At 44.0% G+C, this 19224-nt stretch overlaps 1 protein-coding gene across 23 annotated transcripts in view; it reads right to left on the reverse strand.

Annotated features, from left to right (window-relative positions):
- The window catches only part of LOC101159581 (unconventional myosin-IXAa), a 135203-nt gene that overhangs the window by 83858 nt on the left and 32121 nt on the right, over positions 1–19224 (reverse strand). For all 23 annotated transcript variants that reach the window (XM_023955614.2, XM_078948470.1, XM_078948465.1 and 20 more), the window contains exon 2: positions 18008–18977. In XM_023955614.2, coding sequence (XP_023811382.1) covers positions 18008–18910 — 903 coding nt within the window. In that variant the 5' untranslated portion in view covers positions 18911–18977. The remainder of the gene's footprint in view (positions 1–18007; positions 18978–19224) is intronic.

A 19224-nucleotide genomic window follows, 5' to 3' on the forward strand; every position in this document is an offset into this window, starting at 1 on the left:
ATGGCGGTTTGAGTGACGGCAGCTCAACAACTGTCCCTACTTGGTTTTACTCGACTTCTGTTCACTCCAGAGAAGGTTTCTGGAGAAGGCAGCTACCCTTTTGTTCATTACTTAAAATGCTGTGATGTTGTGAGAAAGTTCGACTCGCTGGCTTGACTTGCGCAGGGAACTAAGCCTTTGATACACAGTCTCCACCCTTCGCAATCGCAGATGAAGACCACACAGGAGCCCTTCAAGTGCATCAAACACCTGCTAAAACAAGAAAAACCAAGCGCGATTCTGTGCAGGTTGGGCTTCGTGAGCGGAACAATAAACCAAAGGGGTTTTGAGGGGATTTATAGATGGTGAATAGAGGTGGAACGATGGGCAATTTTCCTCCAACAATGAGTCACCGTGAAGATGAACGTGGGGGGAACATCCTTGTTAATGCAGCCGGTTGGAAACTGGGTCAGGCACGTGCAGCTACAGAGAATTAAAGAATGAAGGAAACCAGACAACCTGCAAAAGCATAACCTTCTAGAAAAGTATAAGAGCTGCTGAGAATTGAAAGGACTAAGGCCTTAGTCACAACTGCCCTTGCGGGTGGATAGAGGCCGTCTGCGAGTGGAAATGGTGGCTTCACAAGAAATTTTAGGAGCGTGGGCCACTCAGTAAACCCATAGGGTGAATATTTTCACGGAAATGTCTTCCTACAGACATTCTGCTGGTAACCGGTCATGGCCAACACTTAAACTATACATAAGTGTAAGTAAGGTTAAAGTAGGTGAGACGCAGGCACGTCGTTACAAATTTTTCCTTTTTCCAACCCCCACAAACTCTGCGCACAGCGCAAGGAGCCTATTAGTGCAGTTTCTTGTCTCTTGGACTATGTCTACTGAGAAGCCCAGCCCAGCTCATCTTTAGCAAAGTACAGCAGCTTTTGGCAAAACTTTACCAACACAAAGTCTCTCAGCTTCATAAAGTTCTAAAGTTTTGAGATCTGTAAAGGTGCATGATACTTATGGTACATTCACACTGGCCTCCGTAATGAGCATCTAAGCACCCACTTTCAATAATAAGTCGAAGTAAACACGCGGATATCCGCATTTAGGGCTCTGTGTTCAAAACTCTTGCGTCCAAATGCAGCTACGCAGTTTTCAGACTCTATATACAAAACACATGGCCATCGAACACGTGCTGAAAGTCAAACTACTTGAACTTTGACCAATCAGGGACTGTGATTTGGTAGCGATATATGGAAAGTGGCCCTTTAGCCCTTGTGCTATCCTAGGCACTTTAACATTGGGGGTTGGGTCATCTAGACCCACTAGACAGTGCTCTGAACCTTTTTTCTTCAATGATTTTTGATCCTCACTGGTGTCCATGGATTACATGAAATCTTTCCACCTTTGTCATGGCAGGGAGAACACGTCAATGTAAGGGTGGGGTCATCTAAGATAGCACAAGGGTTATATACACGGAAGTACCAACCATTTGAAAATTGACCATGAAGGAGAAAATAATAATTGCTGTTTGTGTCCAGCTGGAATTAAATGAAACCAAGTCTTTCATGTATCGGAAAGGAGCCGTGAATGAAAAAGCCTGGAAGATTCACAAGATTTGTACCGCCTCGACGTTTCACACCAAACCAATTCCAACTGTGAGTACATGCGCTCAAAACAGATCGCGACAGTCCAATGTGAACACTATATGCTAAAAGCGCATCCAGGACCGCCCTGAAGACATAGCTTTTACTAACGTTTCTTGGTAAGAAAGTATGAAATACCCCTAAGATTGTAAACGCGGGTTTTTCATGTCAGAAAAAAAAAAAGGTAAACATCAGGAGGCATCCATTTATGGTGAGGCTCAATACAGCAGACGGTTGACATTACAGAATAACCACCTTTGGGTGAAAAGCAAACAAGACATGTCTTTGTGTTTTAAAGCCACCAGATAGAGCACAGACATGGGTTTAACTCCCACATCTTTAAAACACGTCAATTTAGAAGTTGTTGCTTTATGCAAGCCCTTTCTGGTGTTTGGTCCTCTGTGCAGAACCAATCACTGCTCGCCCCCACAAAGGCTACCAATTATTCTGAGGTAAAGCCTCTCCAGAAACTGAAAAACAAAGTCTGGATGTGTTTTCTTTGCAAAGTTAAAATAGCCTTTCAAAAGGCTGCATCTTAACCGCAGGACATAAGGAGAGATGATGATGTAAAACAAACCATCTGTGAAGCTGAAAATAGTAAAAAAAATCTGACACAGAAGATGAAATTAGAAGTTTAATGGATTCAAGCCAAACCATTTCAGGCGCCTTGGTGAGTCCAGATGGCCCCGTGTCCGAACCAGGCTCCTAATGTCATCAGGCCCTGATTGCTGTGGCATCACATTTAAAGGCTCTAATTGAATCAGACCCATTTAGGCCATCAATTTCCTGTCCGAGACTTTCCCTAAATCTGGTGGGTGGAGCTGAGAGGAATCCTCAGGAGACGGGGAAAGGCGGTTGCAGTTTGCCGAATTACTCCTGCCATGCACAGTACTTAGTAAATGCACCGGCTGAGGGTTTAAACTGGGTTTGTGGTGATAAATGAGGATCTGGACAGGCAGCTCACACTGAGTTAATGTGAAAACGCACTGCAGAGGGAGCATTTTTATAACCGGCAGAGCCAATGATGCATTGCTCAAAGACAGGGAGCATGGGCAGTGGAGACAGACTGTGCAAAGAGCAGAAAATAATTTCCCCGGCTGCAAAGAAAAGCAGCTGGAGCAGAAAAGCTGCCTGCTGATGTCAGGCTGAACCCCGTCCGGGTCAACTATACTGCCACAGACTGTTTGAGAGCGGTGTACAGCTGTCTGCAGGGATAAACACGCGTCCAAAGAAAGAAAAGCTGGAATGCTACAGTGAAAGAAAAGAAGAGGGGGGATAATCCATGGAACAGATGTTTAGGAGCTGTACTGCAGACTGTTCATTGCCCAGAGGACACAGATTATAGGAGAGAAGGTGATAACAGGAACAACGAAGGCCTAAGGTGGGTTACATGATTAGCCGACGCTCGCCCACGATGGTTAGCCAACACTTGATCCTCTGAGGTAAAGGCAGCGACTTTGGTTAAGCCTTATGTAATGAAAGGGAGACTCAAGCCATTGCTGTTGGAGAAAAGCAGGGATTTAAGGTAACGCAGCCCATCTGCAGCCCACTAAAGAAGACCGCAGAGAAAGTCTGACATTTCAACGCGGGGCCCAACATGCTAGCTAACCTCGGCTAGCATCTCAGCTCAGTCCAAATCTGTGACTGATGACTGAGAGCTGGATAGATCCTTGACTGAAGTGCTGCTGTGCCCGATTTCCGAGCAGACAATCCAGCCTGCAAAAGGCCGCTTTGACTGTCCAGATAGTTCATGATGGTTTTGTTTGACCTGGTCCCCATGGTGGAGATGCTGCTCATAACAAACAAATTAATGCATAGCTTTGGCTTTCGTAAAATAACCGAATTGTGAAATGACTGCCCTGTTTCAAATCTGCATGAGGCTTCAGAAACAAACAAAAACACGTTTAGTTTAACACAATCATATGTTTCTGACAGGCACCTCTCCACTGCACCGAGGTCAGCAGCACCCAAACATACAAAGATCATATCATCTACTGGAGCTGAGGAATCAGCAGAAGCAGCACACTAATTGCACACAAACACACACTCTGAGAAAAGGTGGTGTTATGCATCCATTACAAACCGTGTCTGGAGTTATTGTTTTCATATGCAGTGACAGGTTCAGTGGGTTCACTCTCACGCGGGCCGTGGTGTTGTTACTGTACTATAAGTGTGTCCATATGTACGAGCTACTGAGGATTTAAAGCATTAAAGTGCAGAGCAGGATCCAATCCCAGCTTGAGTGGTGCTGGATAAGGGTCCCGGACAGCTTCTCAAGACCTTTCACACTCAACTGTAATGATACAGGCTCCTTTGAACTCTTTTTTTTTAACCAGAGGGCCATTGCACTACTTGGAGCCATCTATCAGCCACAGGAGACTTCATATCCCTAAGAGCCTGGTTAAAACCAAGACGGGGGGGGGGGGGGGGGGGGGTCGAATGGGAACCATCTGGTGCAGGGGTGTCTGTCTGCATTACGTGGGTCGGCTGGCCACACCATCAGAACAAAGGCAGGATGTAATCTGGCCCGCTAGGTCCCTGAGGAGCCCCTGTGCGTCTGCACACAGAGCCATGCAGATGAGGTCAGCCTGAAAGCCTCCATCAGGCCGAGGATGCAGCCGAGCAAGAACCGATTCACCATCAACATTTAGGAAAGGAAAGGCTGCCTGTCACCAACATGAATATTTATTTATACAATATGACATACATTAATAAAATAAAATGTAAAATAAAGAAATAAGATAAAAACAAAAATAAAATCACTTAAATTAAAAATACAATGGAATAAAGTAAAAGAATGAAATTAAAATAAATTAAAATTGGCCTTAAAATAAAATAAAGAAAAAATAAAAATAAAAATTTTTCTGCTAATATAATCTTACTTCTGAAACCTGGGAAAGATCCCACATCACCATCCAGCTATCGACCCATATCGCTGATTAATGCAGATCTTAAAATAATCTGCAAAGCTTTGGCGGGAAGGCTGGAGAAGGTAGTTCCCTCTCTAATACATCCTGACCAAACAGGTTTTATAAAGGGTAGACATTCATCTACCAACATGCGCAGATTAATCAACCTCATAGATTATACAACCATCAACAACCGAGAAGCAACCATTTTGTCACTGGACGCAGAAAAGGCATTTGATCGGGTCAACTGGAAATTTTTAATAGCCACCCTGAACAAATTTGGCTTTGGAAAATCATTTATTAACTGGATTAAAATACTATATGCCTCTCCTAATGCTCGTATCAGAACAAATGATCAAACATCTCCAAGCTTTAATTTACAAAGAGGAACCAGACAAGGCTGTCCACTATCTCCGTCTTTATTTGCACTATTTATTGAACCTCTAGCTGCTGCTATTAGGCAAAGTCGAGACATTGAAGGCATTCAAACCAAAAATTTAGAACACAAAATAAGTCTTTATGCAGATGATGTTTTACTATTTACTCCTAATTCACAATCTTCCATCTGCCAAATCATCTCCCTAATTAATAGATTTTCCTCAGTTTCAGAATACTCCATAAACTGGTCTAAAAGCACAATTTTACCAATTAATTGCAATTATCTAAATCCGTCATCTATTAAAATACAAACAGGCAACATAAAGTACTTAGGTATAAATATCTCCTCTAGGCTTTCTGATCTACTCAAGCTAAACCACACCCAACTACTTAAAACAACCGAGGCTGATCTCACTAGATGGAAAACTCTACCCATTTCTCTAATCGGGAGAGTTGCAGCCATAAAAATGATGATTCTCCCAAAAATTAACTACCTATTTTCAATGATTCCTTCCAAACCTCCAACTACTTGGTTCAAATCATTAGACTCATTCATTTCCCAATACCTCTGGGAAGGTAAACCCCCACGGATTAGTTTAAAAACTATTAAAAAACCTAAAGATAGAGGAGGACTAGGCCTTCCAGACTTCCAGGACTACTACTCCGCGAACAGATTGTGTTATGTACAAAAATGGCTGAATCCTGGTGTGCTGGATGAATCCTGGCTAGACATTGAACAAAATCTCTGTGATAACCTAGATATTTCTAATTTACCTTTCTTCAGTTCTAAAATTAAACAACACAAATGCTTCAGAAGTTTAAACATCAGCTCATCCTTAACAGCCTGGTGGGATTTTCTTAAAAAAAACAACCTCACATTATTTCCATGTAAACTTACCCCCATTTGGAATAACCCTGACATTTTGATTAACAAAAACATGATTCATTTTGCTTCATGGAAGAACAAAGGAATCGAGCAGTTCCAGCATATAATTCAGAATAGAAAATTTATGTCCCTCTCAACGTTATCCTCAACCTATGGAATTAATATAAACAAATTTCTAGAATATCAGCAGCTTAAATCAGCTATAAGCACTAAATACTGCCTGACCCAAATAGACCTAGACCCTCCCCTTACAGTAACACATTTCATGGACCTTAAAAATCCCAAACTCACCTCCAAAATTTATAAGATGTTATCAGACATAGATGAAACCATTTACTTACCCATGACAAAATGGGAGTCTGAGCTATCATTGAATTCTAGTGATCAATTTTGGCTACAGATCTGTTTGAATGCCTTTAATATGACCAAAAGCCCTAATCTGCAACTTATTCAATACAAGATTCTCCACAGAACTCACTACACCGGACAGAGGTTATTTAAAATGGGTCTCAATCAGTCTGCTACATGCACACAGTGCATAGGTAACAACATAGACGACTATTTGCATGCCCTGTGGGTCTGTCCACCTGTCCAATCATTCTGGCGTAAGGTTTGTGAGGATTTATCAATCTGGTTTAATCATAAGATTCCTGCTTGCCCCAAATTCTGCTTATTAGGTGACCTGAATAACATCAACATGGAATCTAACAAGGCTTATATGGTTCTCACCGCTGTATGTATAGCAAAGAAAACTATCCTCCTAAACTGGAAATCTAAAAATAATCTTAGCATCAACCACTACAGAAACCTCATGTCAGAGCATATTAGTTCAGAGATAATGTCCTCCACAAAAAACCTGTCGGCTTCAGACTCTCCCTGGCTCCAGCTGGTTAGTCACATCACCTAGTGGGGGTGGGATGGTGATAGGTTGAGCCGGGTCCTGGCTGGTTGGGTGGGCCGGGGTGGGTTTGGGGGGGTGGGCTCTGCCGGGCCTGTCGTTCTCCCGGTTCGGGGCTCTGGTTGCCTGGGTGGGGTGGTGGTGGGGGCGCACACTCTGCCGGCAACTTGGCAGGGGTTCCTGGGCGGGTGCCTGCTGGGCGCAGGGTAGGCAGTGCGGCTGACCGGGAACGGCGGCCGGGTGCCGTGCTGGGTGGCTGGTCGCCGTGGCGGGGGCTGGGGGGGGGGGCTTGGGGCTCTGGGGCCTGGGGTCGTCTGCCCGTGGCCGGTGTTTCGCCCGTGGCCGGTAGTTGGCGCGTGGCCTGGCCCCCCGGGGGTCGGCGCCGCAGTCACAGCAGGGGTTAATGGGTTCACTTGGGTGGGTTTATTTCATTATTATTATTATTATTATTATTATTATTATTATTATTATTATATTAATTATTTTATTATTATTATTATTATTATTATTATTATTATTATTATTATTATTATTATTAGTATTATTAGTATTATTAGTATTATTAGTATTATTAGTATTATTATTATTACTTATTTATTTTTGGGGGGGGGGGCCCTGGGGGGGCAGTGTGCTAGTCCTTAGGGGGGCCAGGGTATGAATGGTGGGGCTGGACCCCCTGCCCCCCCGTTCTGGCACCGGGACCCTTCCTTGCTGGCTGTCTCTCGGCGCCGTGAGGCTCTGGCCTCCGACTGCGGCTGGCTTGGCGTTTCTGGCTGCCCGGCTGCTCTGGGAGGGGGGGCGCCTACCGCGGCCGGCTGGGGGGCCGGTCGCTCGGGGGAGCCTTCTCCCCCGGTTGTGCCCATCCGCCCGCTCCTCCCCGCTCTCACCCAAACAAATATTGCACACAGGCACATAGGGCCCCGGGATCTGGATGGGAGGGGTATGCTGGCGGGGCTCACTGGGGATGCCCCTCTCTGGGTTCTCGTTGGCACCCGCCCTCCTCCCCGCTTTTTACTTGCATATTAGACACTCTGATTCATCTAGGGCCTTGTGGAGAGGGTCTGGTGGAGGGGGGCACGGTGAAACATCCGTGCTCACCTTTCGCTGGCCCCCCCACAATTTTAACTTCCTCTGTAGACACACACACTGCATGCTAGCAGCACACACACACAGCAAATACACACCACTCACAGAGGGACTCCGGAGTGGGGGGCTTTGCGGCTTGGCAGCGGTGGATCCCCCCACACTGGTGACCTCCTATTTTACCTGCAGCACACACACAGCACTCCCACACCTCCATACATGGGTGGGGTCGGGGGGGGGCGGCCGGTCTTCACCCGCCTGGTCCTCTCAGGGCGGCCGGGCTTATGGGTGTCCTGTCGGCTGCGGGAGGGGTCGGGCATGCGGCGCTGGGGGTCGGCCGGCTGGGGGGGGGGTTGCTGCTTGGCGGCGGGGGTAGGGAGGGTAACCAGATGATTGTGAGTATGTGTGTGTGAGTGCATGGGTAGGACCGACCTGGGGGCTGGCTCGCTGGGACCCTCTGGGGCTTTCCCTCCCCATCACAGAGAGGGAAGGGCACTGAGAGGGTTGGGGAGGGGGGGTCAGATATTATGGCGGGGGGGGTGGTAGTGCGTAGGGTTTTAGGGGGGTGGCTGTGGCTGTGGGTGCGTGGCGATCCCTGGGTTGCTAAGGTCGCGGGCCTGGGCTGGCTTGCGGGGACGGGGCGCCGGTCGGGTGGTGGCCGGCTCTTGGGTTCCGGGGGCCCTGGCTTCGTCCCTGGCCTTTGTCTCGGTGTCCGGCGCCCGGTGGCCCCCATGGCTGCCGCCTGGTACGGCTAAGCGCTCCTGTCTTGTGGCCTGGGGGCCGGACACTGGGTTCGCTTGTGCCTCTGGGCATTGGGGGGGGCCCTGTAGGGGGGCCCTCTCTGTGCCTGGCTGGTGGGGTGGGCGGTCCCCTCCTCCTCCCCTCCCGGGCTGCCTGGGTCCGGATGCTGGGGGGGCTTCTGGCCTGGGGGGCTCTCCTCCCCTCTCCTGGTCTGGCTGGTCTGGCTGGGTAGGATCTGGCTCCCTTTATGAACACACGGTTCACGTCGGCAGCATGCATGTATCTCCACCCCCACGTGCACGTGCACACTCCACACTGCTCCCTGTCTGCTTCATCCCTCCTCCTTACCTACAGTGTATTGATGGACAGTTTTTTTTTCTCGCTCATCTTAGTGTCAGATTTTCACCTTTGATGTAACATTCGTCTTTCCAGCAGATCTGGTATAATTGTTACAGCTTAAATTAATAACTTAGTCAAATCAGTGCTTGTATCCCCCACCTTTTCACCTTTCTTCCTTTTACTCTCTTCCACCCTCCCCTCACATTCTTCCCCTCTCCCTCCCCACACACACTAAATGTAACAAATAAATAAAAAATAATACGACAAAAAGGGGTTTATACAAATCTACACTCTAGTTTCTTGAAGCTATATAACCTCTTTTTGTGATAGTAAAACCTGTCCAACACAAAAAAGCCTTCAGCTCTAATCTGTTTGCTCAGCTGTTGGACAGAACAAGTTAAAAAAAAAAAAAATAAAAAAAAAATTTACAAGAAAGACATCTATGAGTCAATGACTGTCTCTTTAAAAATTGTAAACGGAAACTTCTGATTATTTTGAGCTATAAATATTTAAATGTCGACTATGGCTGAATGCAAATTTAGCACGTTCAGCACATTTAGCAATACTGTCAAATGGATGTGATTTTATGATTTGATGGAAAGACCTGAAAGATTTGGACCAACAGAATACAATATGGATCATTAGTGTGGAGCCATGTTGTTTCAGTTATTCAAAACTGGCTTTGAATTACAAATTTTTTAGTCTTAATAAAACATGTCAGGAAAAAAAGTGAATTATTGATGATCTAAAAAATATTCTCAGTTGATCCCATTGTTTTGTGATTGACTATCATAAATATTACAATGCCAGATGCTGATCATGATGGAATTTGACTGTCAGTTTGGTGTATGGGTTAGGAACTTAAATCTTTGCTAAATCATCTGTTACCACAGCAACGCTGCGATGCCTCCAAATGTGTCTGCAGAGACAGTCAGCCCTAACTTGGAACTACAGAAGAAAAAAAGCTTTTCTCATGAAATTGTGCTTAAAAGTAAAAAAAAAAAAAAAAGGGCAAAGTTGGGAAAATTATTGGAATAAATATTTAATTTGTATAAATATATGTTCTTCTACTAGAGTTCACTTGCCTACAGAGTGACCACACCAGCAGATAAAATCACCACAGAGAGCCATCATTCTGCCTGTTGTCTTCCCGACAGCATGGTCCAGCTGCCCGGCGCCGTTAATGCTGCTCGGGTTACACGGGCTGTGGTCAGCGGCTATTTGTGGCTATTACTGAAGCTTCTACATGACAGGAAGTTTCTAGGTTTGATGATGTGAGTATATCAAAAAATGCTAGATGATACCCCAAGATGCTGTTTTGCCAAGTGGCTACACTGCTGCATGTCAGATATTGTTGCTGCAGTGCAGCAGGAAGGTCACCGTGACAAACTCTGCAGCAACCAAAAGGCAAGGTCGCCAGGCCTGACAGCCGCGCTCACTAACTGCAAGTCCGCTGAACAGAAAAGGAGACTGAGGCCTTCCTCTGAAGCCACATATGCAGACGTGCAGACACGCACACACGGTGTCCTTGAAAGAAGAGAACAGTCAGTCAAAGCAACTTTGTCTCCTCCACTCTCCTCTGCATTGTTAACTGTGAGTTTGCTGCCTTTGGACAGAAAGCTATGAGCACGAAAAGGTAATAGAATAATAGAAGTGCTCAATAAAAAAAAAAAAAATGCAACATTTAAAAGGTTCTGCCTTGAGCAGAAATTATTTAAAAAAATTGTCTGAATAAGGTTATTTTGGACCAGATTTTAAAAAAGAAAAAATATATCTTCAATGTGAAAGTCAGCACCGTACAGGTGCTGTGGGTTTTTAATAATAATAATAATAAAGGATTCGATTTATCTACGCTTTTCCAGAAGCTCGAGGGGTTTGCAGTGTGTATCCTTTATTCATTCACTCCTCATTCATACTTGGTGATGGTAGCTACTGATGTAGCCACAGCTGTCATGGGGCTGACTGATGGAGGCGTGGCTGCCAGTTCGCCCCTCTGACCGTCACCGGGACATTCATACTCATGGGTTGTTTGGGCTCGCAGAGGGTTGTGGACTTAAAGGAAATGTGGGTGTATCTTGCAGTTCCCCTGAGGTTTGTACAGCCACTTCGAGGGATGTCATGAATATAGAATGTGCCATTGTCATGCATGAGGTAAGTGTATCACGATGTATTTGTAAGGCTAAATGAAGTTGCATGCAATTGTAATGTACGGAAGATGCTGTTGTGTAGCGCCTTATGACACACTCTAGTCCAGGGGTGTCAAAGTCCAGGTCTCAAGGGCCGGTGTCCAACATGTTTTCCAACCAACCAGTGAGCAATTGAAGCTCCTTATTGGTTAACCACACCTGATCCAGGTAATCAGCAGCAGATCGGGCAGGATTTCTGCAAAACCAGCCAGAAGCAGACCCCTCAGGCCTGGAGTTTGATCCCATTAATAAGGCGCAAGCACTCACTCCTTACTGACCACATGCAAATGCTGTATGGACGGAGTGTACTAGTGTAAAAATCCCAGTAGAAGGCCCACTCTGATCGCCTACCTTCCTTATGTACTTTCCTAACAGTTGGGCTGTGTCCAAGAAGCGCACACTCAGCGCTTGAACAGCACCAACGGGCTCCTTGCGCAGTCTGCAGAACTTGAAGGGAGTAGAAAAAATAAAGACCAACATGCCTGCATCTCACCCTGACTTACCCTTGTGTGTTGCTTGAGTCACCCCCAGCATGCTCATTTAAAAAAAAAGTGTTCTATGGGCTCACAGAGTGGTCTACGACCTTGATATATCCTGGGTGCCACCTGCAAGCCCTGTACAAGTTTGCCCATTTTTCACCTGCAGACAACCTGTATTCCCCCATAAGAGCAGTTGTGACTAAGGGTATTAATGAGCACATGTTTGCCTTCTCTTAAAATGTTGCATCCAAGCTGATGACTATATAACATCTGGACTTGTTTTTTTGCACTGCAGCCAACAGGATGCGGAGAAGTTGGCAAATCCCAGCACAGCTGGACGCAACAAAACGTGTAGGAAAGGCGTGCTTAACGTCATAGATTAGACTCCAAAGTGAAAGGTACAGGCTGCTGTAAGGTCTTCAGATTTATGATTCTGCCTTCACTTTCCTTAAAAGCTTATTTTCTTCCATCTCCCCGAAAGCAGAAAGACGCTTTCACGGTTTGGGCTTAAAAAAGCCTCTTTACGGCACGGCACACCCCACAGTGCCATTTTCTTAACATTTTAATTTAGTTAACCCAATGTGAAGGCACAGCCGATTTACAATCATTTATTTAAAGCATTTTTAAAGATGAAGATTTATAAAAATTAATATTTCACTCATCTGCAGGTTCCCCACCCACCCAGCATTTGTCCAGTTGACAGTAAGCCTCTTAAGTGAATCCAAAAAGAATGACTTATCTGCGTCTACAGGCTTTCATACAAATGTTCTCGAATCAAGGCCTCACCGCAGGATTTGTGCCAGACAGACATTAAGTCCTACAGAAAAAGATGTTCCTATTTTTATATTCACATCAGGTTCAAATTTTCCTCCATAGATTCATTGCACAATGACGCAAAAAAGATCCAACTGAATATCAAATACAGGAAGAAAAAGTGGCCATTAAGACTTTGGCATGGGAACTTGAAAAATGTTTTAGAGCCGTTTAACAGCATCTCTGTTGGGTACAGCAGAAAAACTACTATGGTTACATAATCTGATTGTACAACTTTACAAACTCTCCAACACTGTACTTTTTCTAATGCTTTGACAATAGTTTTCTTCCCATTTTATAAATAAAAATAAATAGTTTGTCTTGCTGTAACTGTACAGTATATCTTGAAGCTGAGTCATGGAATCTGGATTTAAAATCTTCCAAGGAAGATTTCAAGGAACACAAAACTGATGAAGCCACTTGGAGAAAAGGTGAAACATTTCAAGAAAGAAGATTGCCTTGATTCAATTTTAGGATAACGTCAGCTGCATAAATGATGACCTTCACCAATAAGTGCAAATGAGTGAATAAACATGGGGTTAAAAACGACGAAATCCGAGCCCCTGATTGGTTCAAGTTTAACCTGATTTAACTATCAGCGCACGTTCAATAGACGCCCATTTTGTTCGTAGTGCCCGAAATCGGTCCTAAAAATGTGCCTAGCTAGCATGAACATGAGAGTTTTGAACAAAGAAACGTGCATTTGCGAGCGTTAACGTAAAGTTTTTATTGGAAGTGGCTACTTGAACTCAAGTTGCCGAGGGGGGCTGAATATAGCCTCTGACATGCAAAAAAAAACCCACAATGTACTGTAGATTAGCCAAAACGGAAGAATAAATGTTACAATTGTATATTTACAAAGAACACTTTCCTACAGAAATTATTATTAGTATTTAGCAGTAGTTTGATTTCTCATTGTCTAGTAAAAGTAAAAATGAATGGTTTAGATGTGCTTGTCATGGAAAAAGCCATTCCTTTGGTTTAAAGACATAAGCTGGAGCTAAGGCTACAAGCCATAACCTACAAGCTTTGGTGCTGATATAATTAAAAGGGGTGTAACAATTGACTGGTTAATCAAATTGATTTTTCTTCTTACAATCCAACTAGATCGATCTATTTGAGGTAGAATCGAAATATACCATCAAAACATCGTTTCACAATGAGATAAATCGATAATCGAAACAATATTGGAAAATACCATTTGGATTGAGGTAAACTACGTTAATTTTTTTACTTAAACAAAAAAAAACACGTGATGCAGCAAAAACTGATCAGTCTGTCATTCCAGTCCCATGTGTAGAAACACTAAATTTAGCAAAGTCATGTGACCACGCAGAGTGCTAGAATGTTCCCTTTGGATTGTTTGGATGTGGAAAAGCAACAGTGGGGTGAACCTAGGAAACTAGGACGTGGCAGTCCTGCTGACCCTGGCCTGGGTGGCGGATCTTAGGAACCTAAAATGGGAATGGATTTGACATTCATCCTTGGTTACTTGTTTGTATGTATATTTAATTTACACTTGATTATCTTGTAAGATAATCTGAGACAAATACCTGTGTACTGAACTACGAGTCACACTGGTTGGACTTCTAGCTAAAGATGTCCAGGAGCGATCTTAGGACAGTGAATCGGATTGAATTGGATTGTTTCAAATGAGACCAAAATTGAAAGCGCATCGAATCGGCAACCACAAATATAGAATTGAATCGTTAAAATAAAGCGTTACGTCCCTAATAATTAACCGTCAGACATCCAGAAAACATTTGGTCAGACCATTTAGATAGGATTCAACCTTTGTATATTATAGTTCCTGAATTAAAGTGACAAATAACAGTCTGATGCTCTGAGGTCTGGGATGGCAAAATGCTACTAGCATATAGGGTCACCTTATATTACTTTAAAAATCAGCTTCCTTTACAAAGAAAATGTTTTTGATGAATATTTGAGGTTTGTGGCAATTTTAAGCCAATTTAAAATCTATCAACATTACTACTATAGTACTTAAGAAAGAGTAGAAACCGATTTGGGTCATAAAAGATGGTAACCTATACAGTACATACAGCAGGGGACATTGTAGGGATTTCACATACAGAAGGCTTTATACAGGCTTTTGGCTTCAGCTCCATCAGAATAAAACAAAAGGCAACTAAAATCTTTATTTGGGATTTAAAGCAATACTTTGGTTCAGGATTTTGGTTCATTATGATCCTTTAGTTTTATAACCTTGGATTTTGCCCAATTTTGATGTCTTCCCCAGCATGCTTGTCTAAGGTCTAGACACACTGCAGCACAAATCAAATGTGTAGCAGTTGTAGCAGTCCCATTGGGCATGTAGAAGAAACCGAGTGTCTTCCAGAACTTTCCATTTGGAGGATTCATAAGAGAATAAGTTTACCAGAAAATGAAACATTGAGAAAACACATTTTCTGTCTCCTAGTTATTCCTCATCTTTTTATCCAGGACAACTTCCTGTCTGTTGGATCTAGACATGATTTAGTGGGTGCAGCACAGCAAAGTATTATTCATCTTTCTAAATGCTACCTGCTGTAGTCACTCTTCCTCCACAGCTGCATGGAACATGGCCAGTGTGATCATGCTAGATTTAAAACAACCTGGATTATAAACCGGTGCTTCAAAATAAACATTGAATCGAGCATTGAATGAACATTTATTTGAACATTTGAAGAATTGAACTACTGATAGCCGTTAATGCTACATCCATAAAAACTCGTAATTTAGACCTTTAATGCATGCAAATGCAGCACCTCCACCATGTTTCAGTTAGGGATGCAATGATTCACTGTCCACATAATTTGGTCCAAACCTCGATTTTTAGGTCACGGCTGTTTTTCAGTTCATAGATGATTTGTTTGTTACAAAACAAAAAATTCAAAACTTTTTTTTTTTTTTTGCCAATAAGCAAATGACAATGAAAACAAACAAACATTCTAGTTGGGTTTTACTCATTCTGGTACTCAACTTTTTTTGATTTCCAGCACATTTGTTAGAAACATTTTTAAGAAACTGGTGTGCATCAGAAATGCAACAGCATTCTCCACAGTTCGATTTAAACTGAGAATTGTGGCATCCTAGTTTCAATCCAATATGTTTCAATATATTGTATTTATAAGAGTTTTGCTATAGCTTTGGGGCAAAATTTGATATTTAAATGCCGAAGTGTCCCTAAAATACTGAATTTTTTTGTCTTTTCAAACACGTTTCACAGCTGTGTTGTTTAAAAGCTCACATCTGCGGCAGAGATAAAAAACCAAGCTACCCATCCCTGTGAATATTTATTTATGACTCCTTTTATTCAAATCAGAATTTTAGCCACCATTTGCTGCAGGTACAAAGTCCTGGGGGCTAAATTTAGCCTTGGAGGCACGTTAACATTGGGAGTTGGGTCATCTAGACCCACTAGACAGTGCACTGAACCTTTTTTCTTCAATGATTTGTGATCTTCACTGGTGTCCATGGATTACATGAAATCTTCGTCACCTTTATCCACCTTTGTTGTGGTCGGGAGAACGCAGCAATACAAGGGTGGGGTCATCTGGACCCCCATAAGATAGCACAAGGGGTATAAGAAAGTAAAAAAACAACAACATGCTTTTAAGGCGGAGTACGTCACAAAAAGGGTTTTAGCTGCACCTTCCAAAACACGAACTAACAAACCGGACGTAAAGGAATGACCCGACATCTCCCTCTTGAGTTTTCTCTCTTGTTACATTTACGTTGCTTCCCACACCTTGGTAAGACACTTGACTGTTAGGGAAGTGATACACGAGACAGTCATGCTTTCACCCACAGCACACAAGCCGCTAATGGTGCCCAGTTCCTCAGAGAGTCTGGTAATGGTCTTCTATCTGCACCATTATCAAAACAAGCCTTTCAGCATGCCGTCTCTGGCATGCACACCTCTACAGGCAGCCTGCAGCCATGACGCTCTCACTGCTGGATCTTCAACTGCAGTGAAAGAACGGGATGTGAGAGCAGCAGCTGGACTGAATTGCACAAGGGGTGTCCAGAGATGTATGGCTCTGTAGACAGCTTAGCTGATTCCAATTTTTCGCGTGGCAAACCATACGTCCGTCTGACTGAACCTCCACTGCATGTGGTGTCATCACGCACATCTCCACATGCATCGTGACAGGAAGTGTCGAACAAAACAGCTGCACAAAAAGCCCTCAATGTTGGAACACAGAGCTCCCGGTCACATCCAGCGGGATAAAGAGAGCATGTTGACCTTCAGACCTTCCCAAAACACTGACTCCAAAGAAATTCCATAATCCGCCATGGAGTTATAATCCAGAGCAGATTAAGCCTTCCTCAGAAACTGGAGACAGTTAGGAAAAAAACAAACATTTCCAATTCATGTAACATATAAAAAAGTAATGTGCGGTACAGCTGGGGCTAAATATAGACTCCACTGTCTGTTTAAGCATTCCAGCCTCGGAGGGACGTTTCTATAATCCATTTCATGGCTGCTCTCACGCGCTGACATGAAAAAAAAAACAGATTTCTTTAGGATTTTGTCACTTCCTTTCCTCACTTCCTTTGCCATAATTCACAACATATGAATCCCATTATCTTGAACCTTATTTCAAAACAACAACACTTTTACCATCTAATAAAAGAAAATGTAAAAAAATCTAAGACTATTTAGAAGTGAATACAGGAGAATAAACATTCTTTTAATAATTCAACAAATGGCCATACTACACTGATACAACCAATAATGGATGAGAAATATTTTTATGATGAAAGTCAAAGTAAAGGCACAGATGTTGACACCAAAGAGCAGCATCAAGTCAAATCGCAAAAGAAGAATGAAGTTTGTGTTAACCCTGAGAATTAAAATTCAAAAATCGTGATATATGAGGTCATAAGGGGTCTTAAAGATCAAAGGAGACATTCAGTCTAAACCTTCTCCACCATAACATAGACATTTGAAAAGATAATCCTGGGAGCTAAAATGCGTTCCAAGAGACTTTAAAGAATCTCGGATTCGTTTTAGATTATGCCTTGCACTTCATTTTAGGATTCTTCCACAATTTTCACACAATCAGAGAGTTTGTATGCAACGTTCACACCGAGAATAGTATATGTGCAACTGAGGCTTCTGCATCCAAAACGTGAGTCCATTGAACGTGCGTTGAAAGTTAAACCAGTTGAACTTTGAACAATCAGGAGACTTGGCTTTGGTAGTGACATGGATGGCGTCCCTTCTAATTCATGGAAATGCTAACTGTTTGAAATTTTATCACGATGAAGAGATTGATAGTTGGGGTTTGTGTCCGTCTGGAATTACTGTAAATGAGACCAAGTATTTTATTAATCGGATTTGATCTGTGAAAAAAAAAGGGCTGGAACAAGATTCACGAGATTTGCACCACTTCGACATTTTGCATCAAGCTTCTTCCAAATCTATGTGGCAGACACTTTGTAGTATTAGGTAGCAACAGTCCAGTGTGAATACCAAAATCAAACCCACAACTGTTCTTGAACAGCCGACACATGTTTGGTATGACCATAGGATTAAGGTTAAGGTAGACAAAGAAAACACATCCGGACTGGAAACAAATCAAGCATCTCTGCAATAATCTCAGGGCAAAAAAACAAAACACAAGAGTGACTTTTAAATTTGTACTAATACGATTGTTCTTACCTCCAGCACGGGTCCTGCTCCCAGGATGATTTGCTCCACCCCACTGGCAAAGCCTTTCTGGCTTAGAGCCGTCAGGTGATGAATCAAGAAGTTGGTGCTTTGCGTTTTCCCGGATCCACTCTCACCAGAAATAACTATGCACTGGTTCTTCTTCCGCTGTAGCATGGCGTGATAGGCCACATCCGCCACAGCGTAAATGTGCGGCTCCAGCTTTCCCAGCGTGTGGTTGTCGTACAATTTGACATATTTAGGGTTATAGACGGGTAAGAATTGGAAAGGGTTAATCACAATAAGAATACTCCCAATGTAGGTGTAGATTTTCTCCTGTCGGAAACGTGCTCGGAGGCTTTCCAAAAGCGTGCGCTCCGTCAGCTCCGGGAGAGCGCAAAGGTCGGATGGAGGATCGCTTCCTGAAGGCTGAGGGAGAAAACCCCGTTCCACCATGCGTCGACGCTCCTCCGTCACGCGCAGCCACTTCTGCAGGCTGCCGCCATAGTGAATAGATCCATCCAGGTTCTTCTCCCGCAGCAGGAAGCGATAGTCTTCTCCACTGCCCAGGCCGCTGCGGTTCTCCAGAGCACTTCTTGGCCACAGCATCATGCGCTGCACAGGGCAGTCGCCTGGATTGAGGATCCATTCCTCCCCTCCAAATTCCTTCACCTCCGCCAAGACGTAGCATTTGGTTCGATCCAGACGCAATCGCTCGATGAGGCACTCGATGGCTTCAGCAGCGGTGGTGTTCTTGCGAGCGCTGACGGGGCAGTAGATTGTGCCTTCTGCCAGGGCGCCTGGATAAACGCGCAGGGTGAACTCCTGGTCCTCCAGGCGCCGGCGCATGCTCCCGGTAATGGAGGCCAAATTGGCGCTGCTGGCGTAGCTGCAGCCGCCATCTTGTAAGCTCATGATGTTGCAGCAGGTCCCATCAGCAGACCTCTCCCTGGGACCAGAGGGCGGATTCAGGACATCCCAGCTGCAGGAGAACAGACATGGAAGACGTTAGAATCAACCTCACAGTAAGAGAACAAAGGCACTGGTGATGAGCAGCAGTCTCGGGGTCATTTTCAGTCGCAATCAGGTCAGGAAAGTCTTGGCGGTCCCGTGTGTCCCATGACATGGGGAGATGAGCTCAATGGGCTTTCTGTTGGGTGACACAAAGAGAGCCACAATCCTAAATGTTGCTCTGCAGGAGCACAAGACAAGAGGATAGCCAGTATCTA

Source organism: Oryzias latipes, chromosome 6 (genome assembly GCF_053564925.1).
Source record: "Oryzias latipes strain Hd-rR chromosome 6, Olatipes_Hd-rR_3.1".
NCBI classification, from domain to species: Eukaryota; Metazoa; Chordata; class Actinopteri; order Beloniformes; family Adrianichthyidae; genus Oryzias; species Oryzias latipes.